Raw genomic sequence first — 20,064 nt, 5'->3', positions numbered from 1 at the left:
TCTTCTTCCTGGAAGTGTTCAGTGCGCTCTGATAGGTGTGAAGCACCTGTCCACCTTGAAAAATGTCCACTAAACCTCCGATCTGGTTGTTATAGCTTTGAGTCATTCTTAGTGTCTACATTTCAGTATGGTTTTCTTTTTTTCTTCTAGTTCCTGTTTTATTGTCTTGTGTAGATTTGTACCCTTCTCCTGCCCTCCTTATCTCTACAGTATTTAACAAATACTTCTTGAGGCCGACAAGATACCATTTACTGTTCTTGGTTGAGCAAGACATAATTTGGTGAGCAAGACATAATTCCTGTCCTCATGGAGCTTACATTCTTGAAGGAAAATACGATGACAAAAATCCAAAGAAGTTTATTCCGGGTAGCTATAAAGCCTGTGAATAAAACAGAATAGGGTGAAAAGGTGGAGACATGCGATTTGTGGCTAGTTTTGATATTTCACTCAGTGTCTCTAAAATTAAGTTTGCTGCGTAAATAAATGAAAGAATTGTGTAGCGCACATTACTGATGTGGATGCACTTGGCTTTTAGCTTGGGAGGAAAAAAGTAAAAACAAAGAACATTTTTAAACTTTATCCTAACAGGGAGTCTCTTAGGAGACCAGAGGACTTGAAGAAATTTGTTTCTTCTAGGTTTTTTTCCCCTTTTTACTACAGAAAAAAAAAAAAAAAAGGTGTGCTTTTCTTTTTGAAAACATTGCTTTTTATTAATAGAGTGTGGCACTTCCTGATGGCTATAGAAAGATGCTCCTTGTACAGTATACATTGATATTTCTTTGAAAGTGAAAGAAAACATGCCACTTCCATATTGTTGATATTGGTTTTTGGAGTTTTTGAGTTGTAGGTACTGAACATGTACTGGTGTTCATTTTAAGTATATGTATGGGTTCTTTAAAAAAAAAAAAGTGTTACTTTTCCCAATCATAAAAATAAAAATGCTCACTATATAATGAATTTAGGCAATATGGAGAGGAATAGAGTTAAAAATATGTATACCCAAACATTACCTTGTTAATCTTTTGTGACTGTCATTCCAGTTATATCTCTCTGTGTGTCAGAGAGACAGCGAGAGCAAGAAAAGAAGGGGGAAACCTTTTCAAATTCATCTAATTAATAAATGGTTATGAGAGTCAGTTTAGTACAAAGCACTGTTCAAGGTGCTAGAAATAAAACATCCAAGGTCATTGTTGAAGTGGAGCTGACATGTAAAATGTCATGACCATTTCTTTTTATGTCAATAATTAATATCTCTGCAGTTTTTAAAATTATTTGTTTTTTGGTACTGGGGATTGAACTCAGGGGTACTCTAGCACTGAGTTCCAGCTCCAGTCCCTTTTTTATTTTTGTATTTTGGAACAGGGTCTCACCAGGTTGCCCAAGCTGGCCTGCAAGTTGGTGATCCTCCTGTGTCAGCCTCCTAAGTAGTTGGGTTCACAGAGTGTTCCGCTGCACCCATCTCTGCATTACTTCTAATAGATTTATGAGAGTCTAACATTTTTATTCGTTGTTATTGATGACATTTAGGTTGTTTGCAGTTTATAAAACAACACTGTTTTGTTTTTTGTTTTTGGTGCTGGGGATTGAACCCAAGGCTTCATGGATGCTAGGCAAAGATTCTACCACTGAGCTACATCCCCAGACCTTTTTCAATTTTTATTTTGAGACAGTGTCTCACCAAGTTGCTGAGGCTGGCCTGGAACTTGTGGTCCTCAGCTTTCTGAGTAGCTGACATTACAGGAGTGTACCACCACACCCAGTAGAAGTGGTGTATCTTTTAAACTGTAATACAAATTGTTCTGTAAAAATGTTGTATCTATTCATAGGCCTGGTAACATTGTATAATGGTGCCCATTTCTCTTACAAAGTATTAGGCTTTTCACTGTGTTTTGTTTTTGTTGTTTTATTAATTACCAGTCCTGTCAAATATTTTTCATGTATTTATATACTACCTGCTCCTAAGTAGTTGTTTTTTTTTTTTTTGGGGGGGGGGGTGTACCAGGGATGGGCACCTAAGCCCTAAGCCATATCCTAGCCCTTTGTACTTTTTTATTTTAGAGATAGGGTCTTGCTAAGTCTCTGAGATTGGTTTTGAACTTGCAGTCCTCCTGCCTCAGCCTCTCAAGACACTGGGATTAAAGCGTGTGCCTCCATGCCTTGCTTCTTTCTTAAATTTTTAATTTTACTCTTTAGTGCACCTGATATTTTGTTTTGTTATGAGATTCTAGAGCCCTGATTATTTTAGTTTGATTTGTCCCAAAATCATTTTTCAAATTATTGATAATTCCACTCTTTTGAAAATACCATCTTTATATTTTCTTCTTTATACTTGGGTATTTTAGAGGGCTTTCAGTGGCATTTCACAGATTTATTAATCTAGTTTTCATTTTTAATTAATGAAATTTTATTAACTGGTGAGGCAAACCTCTCCTTGTTCTTTTGCAAAACGTTTTGAATTGGTACACATTTTTACTTAAAGGGGAACTTTAAAGTCTTTATTTCAGACTCTTAAGTAATCTTTTTTCTTATTGTTTTGGTTGAAATTAAATTTATAGCTTCATTTGGAAAAGCCTGAATTTCCACATGGGACCATGATATTCTGCCTCCCTCCATTATATATTTGTAATTATAAATATCATACCTCTTTAATTAAAATTAACCCCATTTCAGATAAGCTTCTGAAAATGTTCTTAAACTTGAGACCACTCTGGAATTTTTTTATTTCCTTTGGCTTAATGGTAAACAACAGATGTTTTCTTAAAATACTTTTTAAGTTTTTTTACTCTTAGGCAAATTTTTAGCTTAGTTGAGATAATGTAGACAGGCTTTGTATTGTCTATAGCCCCACAAAACTGCCTTTTTTACTGATAGTAACAGGTTCCTGAAAAGCATGTGAAAATCAAAGAAAACAAAATTAGTTTGTTACAGTTTGGAGGGCCTTGTTAATTACAGTAAACCTGTGAATATTTTTATGATTAAATAACTGATGGAAGGTAGATAATCAACAGATTAATTTGTGTATAAATTAAGTCTCATCTTTTTTGATAAGTTTTTGTGTTTTTTTTTTCTGGTCTGATTCCACCATCAGGATTTTTGATTTGATACTTTTTTTTATTGACTTAAAAGATGCCTCCCTGTATTTAGTAAAATTGCAGTTGAATCTCAACATTTGACAAATAAGGTTAAAGAACTTTGGCAACAATATATTGGTTAAAATACTGTGCTAGATAGTTTATATTTTATTAAAGGATATGTTTTCTGAATACATATTCTATATCCCCTCAAATCCTTTTTTAAAGTAAGGCAGCATACCAGTTAGCAGGTATTGATACTTCTGAAAATGTATGCTTGCCACTGGTAGAAATGGAACCTATTCTTAAAAACTTATGGCTCTCTATCTAGGTGTCAGATCAAGGAGCATGGCTTCTCCTTAATCAAAATGTGTAAGTAATATAAATATTGTAAAGAGATTACAAGGAAAATTAAAGCATTTTAAAAACTGGTTATATTAGAAATATTAAACACCATGTATATCAGTGTATAATGGCATCTACTTAAGTTAGTCTTGATGTTTTTTTTGTATCTTCTTTCAAATAAAGAGCTAAGGATTGGGCTTTATTTTAAAAAAATAGAGCTGAAGTTGTTTAGAACAATAAACAACTATTATTTAGTGAGGTTATTCTGATTTTACAGATGTCTTACAGTTCATTTAAGCCTGCAATTTAAAAAAAATTTTGGTATCAGGATTGAACCCAGGGATGCTTAACCACTGGGCCACATCCCCAGCCCTTTTTATATTTTTATTTTGAGACAGAGACTTCCTTAGACTAGGGCCTCCATAAGGTGCTGAGGCTGTAACCCTGCAATTTTAAAAGCCGTGATAACTTACAAACTAGAAAACCAATATTTCCAGTGTTTAGAACCATCTTCACGTGACAATATCTCCACCAGCCGCTTTGCTCCTTCCAATTTTAATACTGAACCGAGGCTTAGTCATTTCCTAACATTTTAGATGGCAGATACTTGTTGGAAGGGTCTTATTCCCAAGATTTTTGATTTCCTAAAAATAGTTGATGACGAGAGCCTCAGCAGGCCGAGTTATTTGGTGATCTTCGCGCTGTCCCCCCCATTTCATTGGTAGTTGGGGACTGAGGGGAAAGCAAACACAGGTCTGAAACTAGGTGTCTTCTTCCCTCTTAGCCCCTCAGAGCCATCTTGCGGGATGATGAGGATATCTAAGCAGGATGGACACCTTTCCTTTTTTTACTGCCCTTTATTCTTTTTCTCCTTTCTTTTCCCCACCCAACTCTGACCCTCTGATTATCACTTTCCCCCTCTTTTGTAATGTCCTAATGTTTAGCATTAGATTCTGTTTCCTGTTCATTGACTAGAGGTGCCAGGCTGGTGTGGTAGTAACTTCTTGTATCCACAGGTACTAACTGTCCTAGTAAAGCAGAGGTCCTTTTCCTGGAGGTTTTTTCAAGTGAATTCTGCCTTGTACAAATACATTTCTAAGAGCATTTTATACCATTTGCATAACTTTTGAATGGAGGTTATGTGTTCATTGTGATTACAATTGCAATAAACTACCTGTCAGAAGCTAGTTGTGTTTTTAATCTAAATTTTAGTATTTAGAATATTTAGGTGGTATGATTTGGGGCTTAAATTCACATATACATTGGTCTTCTAAACCTTGATGAAATAAAAATCAAGAACTTCTTTTCTGGTTTAAACCTGAAGATGCGCTTGGACTTTGGTCAAATGTTGATCAGATCTGGGTGTGGTGACATATGCCTGTAATTCCAGCAGTTTAGGAGGCTGAGGCAGGAGGATTACAAATTCGAGGCCAGCCTTGGCAACTTAGATCCTATCTCAAAATAACACATAAAAAGGGCTGGCTCAGTGATAGGTACTAGGGACTGAACCCAGGAGTGCTCTATCCCTAGTACCTGAAAAAAAATAGTTGATCAGTCAAAGTGGCAGGACCACTTCATGATGAATGAATTAAACATTTCAGCCTCTTTAACCTGAGCCTAGAAACAATCGTATATTACCTTTAAGGAGTAGAATGAAAATTATAATTTAGTTTCAATATTCAGTGATAATTCTATTGATTAATTTCTCCCTCCCTTTTGCTACATAATTAGTTCCATACACCCTTTTTTTTTAAAGAGAGGGAGAGAGGGAGAGAGAGAGAATTTTTTTAATATTTATTTTTAGTTATCGGTGGACACAACATCTTTGTTTGTATGTGGTGCTGAGGATCGAACCCAGGCCGCACGCATGCCAGGCGAGCGCGCTACTGCTTGAGCCACAACCCCAGTCCCCCATACACCTTTCTATCTACCCTAGATTATGGAAACTTTCTGCTCACTGGTATCTTTACCTACATCCTTGCTCTCTTTCTAGTTTATCCTTCTGGAACACGAATCTTGGTTCATATGCTTAAAGACTTACTGTGACTCCCCAGTGCCTTCAGGTTAAAAATCAGACTCCCTAACAAGACATGTACAGCTCCTTAGCATACCATGCCCTTGTACCTACCTGTTTCTTCTTTTTGAGTTGGTGGCGTTTGTCTGAATATGCGATGGACTTTCTGTAGAACTCTCTCTTCTTTTTTCCTTTTTCTATAACTCTTGCTCATTCAAGTCATTTTATATTTTAATTAATTAATTAATTTTTTGGTACTGGGAATTGAACCCAGAGGTGCTTTACCACTGAGCCACACCCCAACCATTAATTAATTAATTAATTAATTAATTATTTTGAGACAAGATCTCACTGAGCTTGCTCAGGGCCTTACTAAATTGCTGAGGATATCCTCAAACTTGTGATCCTCCTGCCTCAGCCTACTGAGTTGCTGGGATTACAGGCATGTGTCACTGTGCCTGGCTCCCTGGCTTGTCATATTATGTGTAGCTCCCTACTGGATTAGATGCTCCCTCTGTGTCTTTTCATAGTACTTCGGATTTACTCATCTAAATTGTAAATAAATGTCTCTTTTCTCATTAGATTTTTGAGGATAGAGATGATGTCTTATTTACTACTGTGTATTCAGGGTCTACTAAGTACTCAGTTACTACCTGTTAAATGAATGATCTTTGAGGTTTCTCCAGTAGCAATGCTGGATTTTTATTTATTCATTAATTCAGTCTCTGATGGCCATTGTGGTTTGAGGTACATCATAGAATTTGGGATGCTTTCAGTGATCATAGATTTTAATGAAACTGATTAGAACAGTAAAATCTTTTTTTAAAATATTTTTTTATTAGTTATTGATGGACCTTTATTTATTTATTTGTTTGTTTGTATGTGGTGCTGAGGATCGAACCCAGGGCCACACACATGCTAGGCAAGTGCTCTACCATTGGGCCACAACCCCAGCCCCACAAGTAAAATCTTTAACTCACTATTTCTAACTAGTTACAAGTTAAAATAGGAATAGGGCTACATCAATAACTTGTTTACCTTCAGATTCTTCGTTAAATCTGAATTTTCCTCCAAAGGTTTTTCCAATGGACTGGTTGTCTTTCCCATAAATAATCTTGATACTCAGATCTGTCTTTGGGGCAGTCATAGCCCAGGGCTATCCTGATTTGGATCACAAATGTTTTTTTTTCCAGTCATGGAATTTTATTTTATACATGAATAGTTTAATTTAAACATTAAGTTCACTTTTTCTTTTTTATATATATATATTTTTGATGTATAGACCTTTACTTTTATTCATTTACTTATATATGTGGTGCTGAGAATCGAACCCAATACTTCATACATGCTAGGCAAGTGCTCTACCACTGAGCCACAGCCTCAGCCCTAAGTTCACTTTAAAAGAGTAATTTTAGGGGATTTTGTAGAAGAGTATAGAGACAGTCTCATTAGTTTCCTTTTGATGCAAAGGTGACTTTGGGCCTGTGGTGTGTTTGTGGGTGCTGTGTTTTGAAGTGCAGATCTACTAAGGAATCAGCAAAATGCTGTGTTCTACATGTTTTCTATACACTGGAGCTAATTCTGTTGTCACTAAAGGGTTATTGAATTGGGTCTTATGATCCTGTTTGAGAACTTAATAAGGATCTTCTCTTTGTTTTCGATGGTGGTGGACTCCTTTATATTTTGTAATATTGGTGTTTATTGTCCAGTGGAAATAGTTGTGTTTTCCTGTACAGCTAACTCATTGTCAGTTATTTTTCTTTCTCTGGGGAATCTTGTCCGGAGAGTCAAGGTTGCACTGGAAGGTATGCTTTGTGCTGCTACTGAAGCCCATTTTGTTGCAATGCCATTTTAAAATGATAAGTACTGTGTCAATAATATTAGTCATGACACATACCAACCAGAATCACATAACCACCACCTTCCAGAACAAAATCATAACAGCAACAACAACAAAGGCCTTTAGTCTTTAATCACTGGGAACTGCTGACATGGACTGTGTATAGTATGGGCCTGCCGATATCAGAATCAACCTAATTTTGTGTGAAATATTAACCAACGTGGTGGCGTGGAGCAGAGGAGATAAATTCCTGGGGTTAGATAAATTGTTTTAACTGAATTCCATAGCAGAACTATAAAATAGCAGTCTGGATCTGTTAAGCAAGGTGACCTTTGTCCTTGTGGAATCCATATTCTTTCTTGGAATTGTTAAATGCAAGTCTTGTGCTCCACATCTGGTGGAGAAGAGCTATATAAGGTTGCTGCAGAGCCTGCTGCCAGCCACCTGAAGGGGAAAGAGCACCACCCACCACTGCCATGGTTCAAGTTTGTCTTCTCTTTTCAAGGGCTTCCCCTTCTATCAGGCTTCCCTCTTGCTGAAACTAAATTAGAATAGAAAACTATAAAAGAAACCAGTTAAAAATGGTACAAAGCATTAACTGAAAAATCATCGTGGTTGATGAGAGTAAAAAGATGAAAAGACTAAACAATCAGCTAACATGATGAAAAAGTAACAATTTTAGAGACTTGGATGCTAGGAAATGAAAACAAAGCTGGGCACCTGCCTGTTCTCATGTTTGCAGGAGTGGGGCAGATGGGTGGAGAGGTCTGATTTGAGAGTCATACTTAGGGGACCTATAAGGAGCCTTCTGCCAGCCCTTCTTCAGATTGCTCAGGTGGCAACAGAAGGGTCACACTCTGTCCTGTCATCAAGTCTAGGTGTGGGCTGCTCCTAGTACTGACAGAACAAAGTCCCACTCCTGGGCCTGCCTTCCCCTCTCCACTGCCACAGGGAGAAAGCCCATTGGCTTTCCCCAAACTGTTCTGGTATGACCTTATCTCAGATTCCTGCTTTGGACAGGGGACAGGGCTAGGTGTTCCTATTCTCAACCTCTGTTGGTATCTTCTCTTGAAAGAATAAAATTGCCTTTCTCCATGAAAAAAAAAAGGGGGGGGTGGAGTTGGAGAATCAACTAAACTAACATAAGGCCATCCCATCAATTCCGAGGCAGTTAGGATCATTAAGCTAAGGCAGGTATAATGCTGGCAGAACCCCTGAATATTTCTTACTGTCACTTGAAGTTCTTTGAAGTCTTCCCTGAATAGATAGATGTCCTTCTAGCTCACAATGGAAAAAGCAGGACCCTGAAGGTCTCTCTCTTTTGCCTCTGACTCATGGCTCACCACCTTTGGACTTTAGGCTGAACTAGGTTGCTTTGAGGAAGCACCACTCTGGTGCCTCCACTCCTCCTCTGTCACCAGTGTTGGCAGTTCCAGTCCTGAGCACTTACTTACCTGTCCCTGTCCTTGGGGGTGTTAATGTCTTTAGAACACATGAATGCCTTTTTTTTTTTTTTTAGATGGTGAATCTAGCTCCTGATTTAAAATTTAATTTAAAAACAATTCCTTGGGAAAACGATACATCTATTGGAATTTTACTATGCTTTCTAACTCCCCAGAATTGCCTACCTGTATCAGGATCACTTTACTCTTCATGAAAAATGGAATCAAGTCATTGATGATTTGTATAGGAAGGCTATGCCCTTTATATACCCACTGCATTTCTGAAAGTGTAATAAAATCAAATTTCTGAAAATTAAATGGATATATGTGTTAGGAGGGCAGATTATATTTCAAGAGAACTAAGAATGTTGTTAAAAATCACAAATGATTTTAACACTTGTGGTCCAAATGCCTGAGAGCTTGCCTTGCCACGGAGTGCTTTCTAGGTGTTAGAGACTAGGGGAAGGGGCTTTTTCTCCCACCCTGAGTGGGGTGGGAAAGCTGGTGGGTAGCTTCTCTGGGGGCTGTGCTGGACATTGGAATATAATGGTCAATAGAACAAACATAGTCGCTACAGTATCTTCTGGAATTTTTTCAACATCTTCATACTAAAAGGCAGTAGCTTGAAGTTACATAATAACTAGCAGTTGCTTTCTGCCTTGTATCTGCTGCAGAGTGGAAACAGTTCTGCCTTGCTGGTCTTAGCTCTGAGGGTGCCACTTTCTGCCTGTACTAGCCAAGGGACAGGGGTTCTTGTTACCCAGTGTCTTGAGTCAGCCTCTGAGGATAGGAGCATTAAGAGAAGCCAGGACTATGCAGCATCTCTGCCCAGCTAAGAACCCATCTCATGGTTTAAGAGGAGAGCATGGCTAAAAAACAAATGAGCAAAACAGTAACAGGCCATTTTTGTTGGAAAATAATTTGTGATATTCAGTGTTCCTTACTTTTAAACTTGCATGGTTTTATGCTTCTGGATGTCTATAGCACTTTAAATTTCCTAAATATATGGTGTGACTTTAGCTTTACATACAATGTTAACCTAAATAGTGGGCATGATTTAAACTGTACATTAGGTGTGTTTTATGCCATGTTTTGACTTAATTTTGTTTCAACCATAATTGGGGGCTTTGGATAATTTTTTTCTCCCCTTTTAATCTTTCTTAGTACATACAAGTTTATTTTATGTTTTTTTTTTTTTAAAGCATTCAAGGATTATACTTGGAAAGAAATAAAAAAATGAAAACAAAAAATCATCATAATGGCTTAATATAAATATATATGAATCTTTTGGAAATATGAATTTCTAGTCTTTCCAATTTGGCATATGTCTCAGCAATATTTGACGTCTCTAAATCCCTAATCAAAACTATGATACTTCAGAGAAATTATATTTTGGTGGAAAAGTCTTTGAAATTATAGCATAGGTCTTATTTTAAAGTTATGGATAGTAATAGGTATATTTTTCTTTGTGGCTTTAATCTCATGTCTTTCTCACAGCTTCCCTGTAAGATAGGTACTATTATGCACACTTTTATTTATTTTATTTTTTATTTTTGGTACCAGGGATTGAACTGAGGGGCACTCAGCCAGTGAGCTGCATCCCCAGCCCTATTTTGTATTTTATTTAGAGACAGGGTCTCACTGAGTTGCTTACCATCTCTCTTTTGCTGAGGCTGGCTTTGAACTCTCCATCCTCCTGCCTCAGCCTCCAAAGCCACTGGGAGTACAGGTGTGCACCACCTTACCTGGCTTGTGGCCTATTATACACACTTTAAAAAACACTTAAAGAAGTAACTTGCCCAAGGGCACAGCTAGTAAGCTGGGATAGAAACCTAGGCAGTCTGCCACCAGCCCAGGCTCTTAAATCACTATGCTATATACTGCCAGAGGTGACTTCAAAATAACCCCGGAAGTAATCCATAGGGATAGGGTATCTAAATGAGGATTTCTCCACTTGCTGTCTTAGTTTGTGGCATTGGAAACACTTAGATTATGGTGGAGAAGGCCCCTGCTCATTCACCTCTCCTACTCTTCACATTTTCAGTCCATCCCATAATTGCTAGTCTTTAAGTTTCCACCTGGGCCCTCCTCTGTTCTTACAGTAGTAACCTAGTCTTCCTGGGTCTGTGGTTCTCCACCCAGATGGCACTTTGGAATGACATGAATGGCTTAAAAAGTACTGCCACCTGGACCCCACCCCAAGAGATTCTGATTTAATTGGTCTCAGCATCAGGATTTAAAAATCAACTTCCTCAGGTGATTTTGATGTATAGCTTGGACCGAGAACAGCTGCCCTAGACTGTTGATCCACAGTTGTTTCCTGCATGTGCTACCTCTTGGCTTCATTTAGTTCTCCCCGTAGCCCGAACCTGCAGTTCATCACTTTATTATCCTGCGCTTTGCCTCGCCTCACCTTGCCTGGCCTTATATCAGTCTGCCCTGCTATCCTGAATCCATCCAATAATTTATAGCTTCTCAACTTTCAAATCCTGCAGAGGGTAATCACACGCCATGTGGATTAGTACTACTACACATTCATGGTCTCAGATCTCAGCCAAGCCTACAGTGCTATCTGGCAGTACTTTGTTTCTTTATTTAGCTCTGTCATCCATTACCTCTTCTAAATCTTCACCATTCTACCACATTCTTGGCAGATTTATCTTAATTCCTACTTCACACTGTGGATCCTATCATGCCATTAATTTTTTTTTTCTTTTCTTTCTCTTTAACAAGCTCTCTCCCCTTAGCCTGTGTCCTCAGGCATTCTTACAAAACCAAACAAATCTTTGTGCTTCATCTAGTCACTCTTTGGCCCTTTCCCTCCCTGCAGGGTTTCAGGGAACTAATCTTATTCACTATCATCATGTCCCACCTCCCATTCGTTTCCTTTGTAGCCCGTGTACCCCGAGGCTCCATCAACTAGTCCATCCCTGCCAAAAGTGCTCAGAGGTCATCAAGTACATACTAAATCTAGTGGACATTTCAGTTCTTGTCTTGACCTCTTGGCAACTTTTAATATTGTTCTTTCTTGATCCCTTGAAGAAGAAAACAGCCACCCACATAAATCTTTCTGTTACTTTACTTTCATCCTGGCTGTCTTTCTACCTCTGATCACCACTCACTCTTGATCTGCTTCATACATTACTAGTTTGATAATATAAGCTATATTCATCTTTTTTTCATGTAATTTTTCTACTTCTTTTTAGAAATTTGTTCTAATTAGTTATACATGACAGTGGAATGCACTTTGACACATCATACATAAATGGAGTATAATTTCTCATTTTTCTGGTTGTACGTGATGTAGAATCACACCGACATGTAGTCATAGATGTACATAGGGTTATAATGTCTGATTCATTCTACTACTTTTTCTATCCCCATACCCCTCCCCTCCCTTCACTTCTCTCTCTACCTAATCCAAAGTAACTCTATTCTTCCCTAGCCCCTTGTTCCCTTATTGTGAGTTAGCATCTGAGTATCAGAGAAAACATTCCGGCCTTTGGTTTTTTTGGGATGGCTTATTTCGATTAGCATGATATTTTATTCATTCTTGACCACCTGTAGATAGTATATGGATGACTCCCATATTTTTGTCTCTAGACCAGTCTTACCTTTTGAGTTCTGGATCTGTTTATTTACCTGTAATCTATTCAACAACCTAAAGAAATACCAAGAGTGTACTCTCTAACATTGTTTTGCTGGGGCCTGGAGAATTTATAGTTTACTGTGGTTTTTCTCTTGTGCAGTGTCATCCTGTGTTAGAATCACTTTGGATGTTTAGGAAAATGCATACCTTAGGCTCAGGCTAGTTCATTAAATTGTGTTCACTTCCTGTGGGCACTGAGCTTACTCACAGTGGCCAACTACTAGCCCCCTGAGAAAGAGAATACCACTTCATGTCTTAAAGAGTAACTTTATTGTGTTCAAAATAATGTTCATTGCTTTCTTCCATCTGTGATTGTGGCCAAATTTTATGAATGGCACTAGTTACCCAAGCCCAAACCTGAGAGTCATCTGTGCACGTCCTCATCACCTCCTCCACCCCTCATTGAACATTGGCCAGACCCCATGAATTCTGAAGTTTCATTTTTCCCTTGACTTTTTATTTCCTGCTCTTCCCTCTGCTGCTTTTTTGGCTTATGTACCTGTCTTTTTTTTTTTTTTTTTTTGGGGGGGGACCTTTAGAATATTGCCCCCTGCCTTCTCCCATACTTGTACTTTTTTTTTCTTCTATGAATACAAAAATAGTCTTGTTATCTTCCTTTTAGTCTTTCATGTTTTTTTCTTGCCAAGAGGCTGGGCTCCTTTTCAGCATTGTCTGTGAAGTGGAGGAAGAGGCTATAGTACAAAGGAATTTTAAAGTATTTCTTCCCAAGCTTGAATGTGCCCACGAATCACCTGGAGATCTTGCTAAAATCTTGTTTCAATAGTTCTGAGGGGTAGGGGAGCTGAGACAGATATTTTCACAAGCTCCAGGAGCTACCAGGGCTGCTGGTCAGTGCACCACACTTGGAGTGTGACAGTCTTAAAGGAATGCCATCTGTCGAATGTTAGATGCTTCCCTCTCTCTCCTTCCAGGGTGTGTAAATATACTTTTTTTTTTTTTTTGGTATTGTAATTGAACTCAGGGGCACTTGACCACTGAGCCACATCCCTAGCCCCATTTAGTATTTTATTTAGAGACAGGGTCTCACTGAGTTGCTTAGGACCTTGGCCTTTCCTGAGGCTGGCTTTGAACTTGCCATCCTTCTGCTTCAGCCTCCCCAGCTGCTGGGATTGCAGGCATGCACCACCACACCCAGCCTAAACATACTTTAATGATAGCGTGTACCATGTATGTACAGAGACTTGGGCAGAAATTACTTTTAAATGAGACAACCACCAATCCTATTCTAAACACATGGAGATGATGTTGTGGTCATATAACATGCATGCTCGATTGAGAATGAGCATGCGCGTTCACACGCAGCCCTGAAAATAAGAAAGGAAAATCTCCATCAGGATTCACAAACAAAGAAGGAATGCAGAGCAGTTTGTCTGCTGTACCTGCTCATGTCACCTGCTCAGTGACATTTCTGCGTTGGCTTCTATTTATTGATTTCCCTCCTCATCATTGGTTGTATTTTCCTGGTTCCTTGTATATCTGGCAATTTTTTATTAAGATGCCCCGTGTTTCGGATTTCACTTCGTGTTGGGTGCTGAATGTTTTTCTGGACTCATACCATCCCCTCTGAGTGGTAGAGTCCGCTGGACTCTGCCTGGGTTCCCCTTTCCTGTACTGTGGCCTGGAAATGGCCTGAAGCAGTAAACAGGGTAAGTTGCAGAGCTCATCCTCCCACACACTTTTTTTTTTTTCCAGTCTCTAGAATGTGCTCTTCTATCTAATGTCCAGTATCTCAAAGACATCCTTCCCTATATTTTACCTGATTTTTTTCTGTTTTTTGTTGCTTCAAGTGGAAGAGTAATCTAGTCTCTAATCTATCATCTTGTCCAAAAGTTGAAGTCTGGAAGAAGGGGGCCTTGTTTTTTAATGTTTGTGCAGTACTTGTGTAAGCACACAAGTCTGCATACTGTTTTTAATAGCTCCAAACTGTAAACAGCCCAACTGTCCACTAACCAAAAGTAGATAAAGTTAGGCATATCAGTACAAGGAATACTACATTGTATTGAGCATGAATAAATTTTAGCTGAATGTAATAATGTGGATAAATCTCACAGAGATGCTGTTAGGCAAAAGAAGCCAGACACAAAGAGTATATCTAAAGGGATTCCATTTATATAAAATTTGATCAGGCAATATTAATCTGCTGTTGGTCAGGATAGCAATTAACTTGGAGAGGAGGGAGTCCATAGAGGTGGACATGCATGAACTTTGGGGGTTTTGGTGAGACTTTCTTTTCCTGATATGGGTTCAGGTTACAGGGAGTTTTACCTTGGGAAATTCTTCAGACTATAAATTTACTTGTGTTGTACTTCAACAAGAAAGTACCCCTTAATAAAAAGGTCAAGAGAGCAGTGTGTGCCCACAATCCTAGCAGAAAGCAAGTCATCTGTGCTAGCCTGAGAGTGGAAACGGGTAACCAGGAAAAACTGTCAACGTGTAGGAGCCTTAGGCTCAAGTTCATACTGTACCTAATGCGGAAGTCCTGATCTGAGATACTGAAATAAAAACTGGTTCAAAACCAGTAAACCTTGCAATACTTTGTCAGAAACACTCATGAAACTGGCTCAAGCGAGCCAGGCACAGTGGTGCATGCCTGTAATCTAAGCAACTCAGGAGGCTGAGACAGGAGCATCACAAGTTTGAGGCCAGCCTCAGCAACTTAGCAAGACTGTCTCAAGATTAAAAAAAAAAAAAAATTTAAAAGGTGGTGGGGGGGAAACCTGGGAATGTAGCTCTGTGGTAAAGCCCCCCTAGGTTCAATCCCCAGTACAAAACAATCAATCAATCAGTCAATCAAAAATGGCCCACTTGGAGGACTCCACCCCAGACCACTTTTTTTTTTTTTTTTTTAAAGAGAGAGTGAGAGAGGAGAGAGAGAGAGAGAGAGAGAATTTTTTTAATATTTATTTTTTTTAAGTTCTCGGCAGACACAACATCTTTGTTGGTATGTGGTGCTGAGGATCGAACCCGGGCTGCACACATGCCAGGCGAGCGCGCTACCACTTGAGCCACATCCCCAGCCCCATAGACCACTTTTGAGAAAAGTATAAATGGGCTGCTGATCACAATTTGAAACATACAGCTGTAGGTTGATTTACAACACACTGATCATGGCCAAGGTCTCGTTTCTGTGTGGGGCAGGCAGAGTTACTACATCCTTGCTCCAGACCATAGCTTTCTTGTCATCCAGAAGAATTTTATAAGAATTTGTGCAACTCCCCTCATTAAACCACAATTTGTTGACTGTAGATAATTTGCCTGTTCTTCATTGTATCTCCAGTCTATAGGATAATGTTGAATGGGCTCAAAATAGATTTTTCACTAAGTGAACTCTAAATAACGTGGAGCATCACTATATGCCAAACACCATGCAAGTTTTGTAATTTAATCAAAATCACATGCTTTGTGATTTAATGGGTATTCTTTCATTATTTTGGTAAACATTTTATGTAATTTGTATTATGGGCCTCTGTCAGTTTATTTCATAAGTCAAAACAGTATTCTGCAAAGTAGAATCTTATATCATGGGGGGGTACATGACAAGCTCACCCTTGGGCTATGGAAAGAAAATCCTACTAAAGAGCGATTGCAGATGAGAATCTTGAGGGTTCTGCCATATAGTCTGACCTATAACTATTTTTGAGTAGAAATTTCAGATATACTACTTATCAATTCTCTTTACCCACAAGCTTTCACTGCTATTTGGAGGGTCAGAATGAGTTTATGATAAAATACTGCATTCTCAATATGAAAAGCTCTTAAAAGGATAGCAGGTGCATCTATGTTAATATTTGAAGTAAAATATTTTAAGATGAGGAAGAAGAAGAGGAAAATAGGATTCACTCTCAACATTTTCACAAATTGAAAACTGTAAGACTGCTGAGTAGTTTAAATGGCCCTTGTTGCTGTTCTGTTCTTAATTTAATGTCTGCCAAATGCAATGGAATTATCAGTGGGCTGGGTTTCACTATAAATTGGTCAGCACTTAATGTAAGTGTTTTGAGACAGTTTCTTATTATTTAATGGTCACATAATGGGGAAAATGGATAAAAACTAATGAGATTTCAGAGTTCTGTTGTCCACTCCTAAACTCTTTCATGATTCTCTGTGTGTTTGCCTCTTAGTCTCTCTGTGATGTATTTTGGGTGATTGCTACAGATCTAGTTTCTAGTTCTCTCTTACACTGGGTGTATGTGAACTTCTGTCTTAACCTGTCCATTGAATTCCTAATGTCAACGAGACAACTTTCCTTTTTAGGTATTGCGTGGTTCTTTTCATAGCTTCGTGGTCCTAGTTGATGATTTCTCATTCCTTCTCTTGAGTTTTGTTCAGGCAACACAGATACTTTGCATTCTGGGCCCCAAACCCACATGATGGGGTGCTTTCCAAAAAGATTTTTCCTTTTATTTTATAACACTTAGGACTGAATCTAAGATAAGCAGCATCCCCGGCTTCCTCTTAGGGCCAGGCTTTTTCTGCCTTGCCTTTCAGGGATGCTAGATTTATACCAGGCTTTCAGAACAGATTGCCTGTCATTCTTATGTCAGGCTTGTCTCCATCTCTAGGTCACCCAGGACCAGCAGATGGCCTGGAGGTGAGCATTGGTCTCGGCACATACTCACTGAAAAGTTCTTGTTTCTGACATAGGAGGCCTTTTAAATATTTTCCTAACAGTTCAATCATGTATTTTAAAACATGATTTATTTTTAACATGTTTGAATTTAAAGGGAGGAGAGAAAATTATATTTTGTTCATACATACATGCATACATACACACAGTTTGGATGTTTTGGCTTCTATACACATTTTTTAAATCTCTGGAAGGATGAGTAAGAAACTAATATTCCCGGGGGAAGTAATGATTAGAATGGGGCAGATGGGGTAAGGGTGACGGGGAGACTTCTTTCAGGAGAACATTTAATATTTTTAGTGATTTCAACCATATGAACATGTTACTGATTTAATCAATCAAAATGTGTGATACGAACTTTTTACCCCTCAGCCATCCAAATTCCTGTTTCGGGTAGGTTTTCCCAGACTGCTGGTCTGCTGTTTTATTGGAAATGGGCAAAGGGTGATTTCTGTGGTATTCCAGCTCCGTAGATCCTAGTTTTGCCTCTGTGTGGCCCTCTAGGTGCACTCTGGAGATGAGTGGTTTCCCCACTGTCTGTGGCAAAAGATTCATTCTTATATTTTCCAGACTGCCGTGAACTGATAAGTTCGCCAAACTACAGTGAAAATAAATTGTTGTACGTTTCTTAAGCTTTCTGTTAGTTTCTTCTCATTGCAGACCAGCAAAAGGCAACTGGTGGACCAGAGCACACTCTGAATAGCACTGCTGTAAAGGATGTTCCGTATTTTCTGGTGTTTGATGTTGTGGATCAGAAATTAACACCACCGTGTTCTATGCATTTCTTACCAATTAAAAATTATTCCATTGTATGTAGCCTGTTTTCTTCCTGTAAAGATGTTTCCGTGGCCATTTCTGAAACATGAGGTGTTTATCCTAGCACATCCTTGCCTTAAATAGCTGGGAGTGAGCTTGCAGCTGGCTGCTCGTCCTGCTGAGCTTCCAAGTCATTCATAGGGTCATAGTGTAATTCTTTGATTAAAAGATGCATTGACACAAGGTGTGTGTATGGGGGGGGTTGTTTTGTTTTGTTTTACTGATCTTCTCAAAGGTCTTATTATTGTTTTTCACAATTCTGTCAGGACTGCCCTCTGGTTGGCAGCAATTATAAGATGCCATTAATTTTAGACACAGTAAAATGTGGGAAAATGTGTCTGAGGATATCTTGCAGGGGACCCATGATTGTTCTAGCATCTAGTTACTGTTAACACTTGGAGACTTCCTTTTGAGAAGTACTTGCAATGTACTTATGAGAAGCAGAGAGGAAGTCTTTAGTGTTCTGCTTTAGAAACCTCACCACTCTGTCTCATGTGGCATCTTTTGTTTCGACAGCCTGAGGTACAGTGGAACACTGATTGGCAGGGAATTTTTTCAGCAAGGGCCCTGTGCTGAAGCACCACTAGTAAGAACCTTGGCCAACTTGACACTGGCATATCTTCCAGTGTTGTTAACAGACATTTTTCTCATTGAGAATTTTTCTCCTATTTTCAATTTCCCTTATTCTACTCCTGCCATTCTGAGCTTATTAGTATCAAAAGTCATTTTCCCATTTTCTTCTTCCCCTTAAGATGTTTGACGTTCCTTTCAATTATATATTATCTGGACTGTTTATAATTTTCTCAAAACTTTCTTGTTTTGTTTCATATTTTTCTGGCATAGATAATGAATTTTATTTTACCTGCTATTTATTTTACCTACAGTTCTTTGCCCACCTTGATGGCAGTTCAAGAGGAAGAGCAATAACATGTGGGCTATCACTGTCACTCATTTCTTCACCATGTCATTCCTCTATGCCCAGCATAATTCTTAAGCACCGAGAACACAACAATAAACAGAGAGTCATCTGAGTTCTTCATTGGAACATTTGTTCTGCTTAGTTCTGTTTTTCCTAAACCAAAAGCTTAATTGGTTCTACTTTCTTCATTTTCAGGTCTTCTTTTTTGGAAAGGTGTCGGCTTTTAAAAATCTCATTTTAGGATTTAGTAATTTATTGATAGTTTGCAATGAGGTTTATTTTGATTTGACACTAATATATTCTCTAGAAATAAATTATGTGTTATTTGCTTTACAGCCGATTACACCTCAATAAGAAGGCGACAGACAAACAGCCATATAGCAAGCTTCCAGGTGTCTCTCTTCTGAAACCACTGAAAGGGGTAGATCCTAACCTCATCAACAACTTGGAAACATTCTTTGAATTGGATTATCCCAAAGTAAGTACAACACTGTACTCACTAGAAATGGGCTGGACCATGTGTTTATTCTTCTCTCATAAACACTTAGGAATTTTCACACTGCATACAGTGAAAGATTTGAAAATTCACGAGATGTTGGACTCATAACATTTAAGCTTCAGTAGGAGTTGTCACAGGACAGCGGTAGGGATGACCAAGGGGTGTAAATTCCTTGTCTTAAGCACCTGTATGTCCATCTAAAGTAGTGAGCCTCCTGGAACTTATGACATGGTCAGGTGCTGGTGGTATGAGTATAAAAATCTTGTTCCAGCTGGGCATGGACACCTGTTATCCCCAGCTTGGGAGGTTGAGACAGGAGGATCTCAAGTTCAAAGCCAGCCTCAGCAATGGCAAGGCGCTAAGCAACTCAGTGAGACCCTGTCTCTAAATAAAATACAAAATAGGGCTGGGGATGTGGCTCAGTGGCCGAGTGCCCCTTGGTTTAAATCACTGGTACCTCCCACCTCCACCCCCCAAAAAATTCTTGTTCCGTGAGATTCATATGAAAACAGAAGGAAGAGGAGGATGTGAGTGAGAAACAGGGTGTAGTGGTCTGAAATGGAATGAAGACAGCTAGGACTAACATGAATCCCCTTGAGAAACTGGCTTTTAGCCTAGAAGGGGATATGATTAGTGGCAAGCAGAGGTCTCATCTTACCTAATTTTTAATTTTTTTATTCTGATTTTTAATGCTTAATTGTATTGCTCATATCACTTACCTGTATACTCTGCATCTACAACTCAGTGTGTCCCTTCATTGGAGAACTTCCAGTTTTCTTAAGATAGATCTGTATTATTTTTATAGATTCCTTTTAGTATTC

At 38.7% G+C, this 20,064-nt stretch overlaps 1 protein-coding gene across 1 annotated transcript in view; it reads left to right on the top strand.

Moving 5' to 3' along the window:
• UGCG (UDP-glucose ceramide glucosyltransferase) overlaps positions 1-20,064 on the top strand; it is a 37,767-nt gene that overhangs the window by 1,069 nt on the left and 16,634 nt on the right. Inside the window, exon 2 of the mRNA XM_081281648.1 lies at positions 19,081-19,222. Within this exon, the coding sequence (XP_081137774.1) occupies positions 19,081-19,222 (142 nt within the window). The remainder of the gene's footprint in view (positions 1-19,080; positions 19,223-20,064) is intronic.

Source organism: Spermophilus citellus (genome assembly GCF_964194105.1).
Source record: "Spermophilus citellus genome assembly, chromosome: 2".
Classification (NCBI taxonomy): Eukaryota; Metazoa; Chordata; class Mammalia; order Rodentia; family Sciuridae; genus Spermophilus; species Spermophilus citellus.
This window is presented reverse-complemented; position numbering and strand designations above follow the sequence as displayed.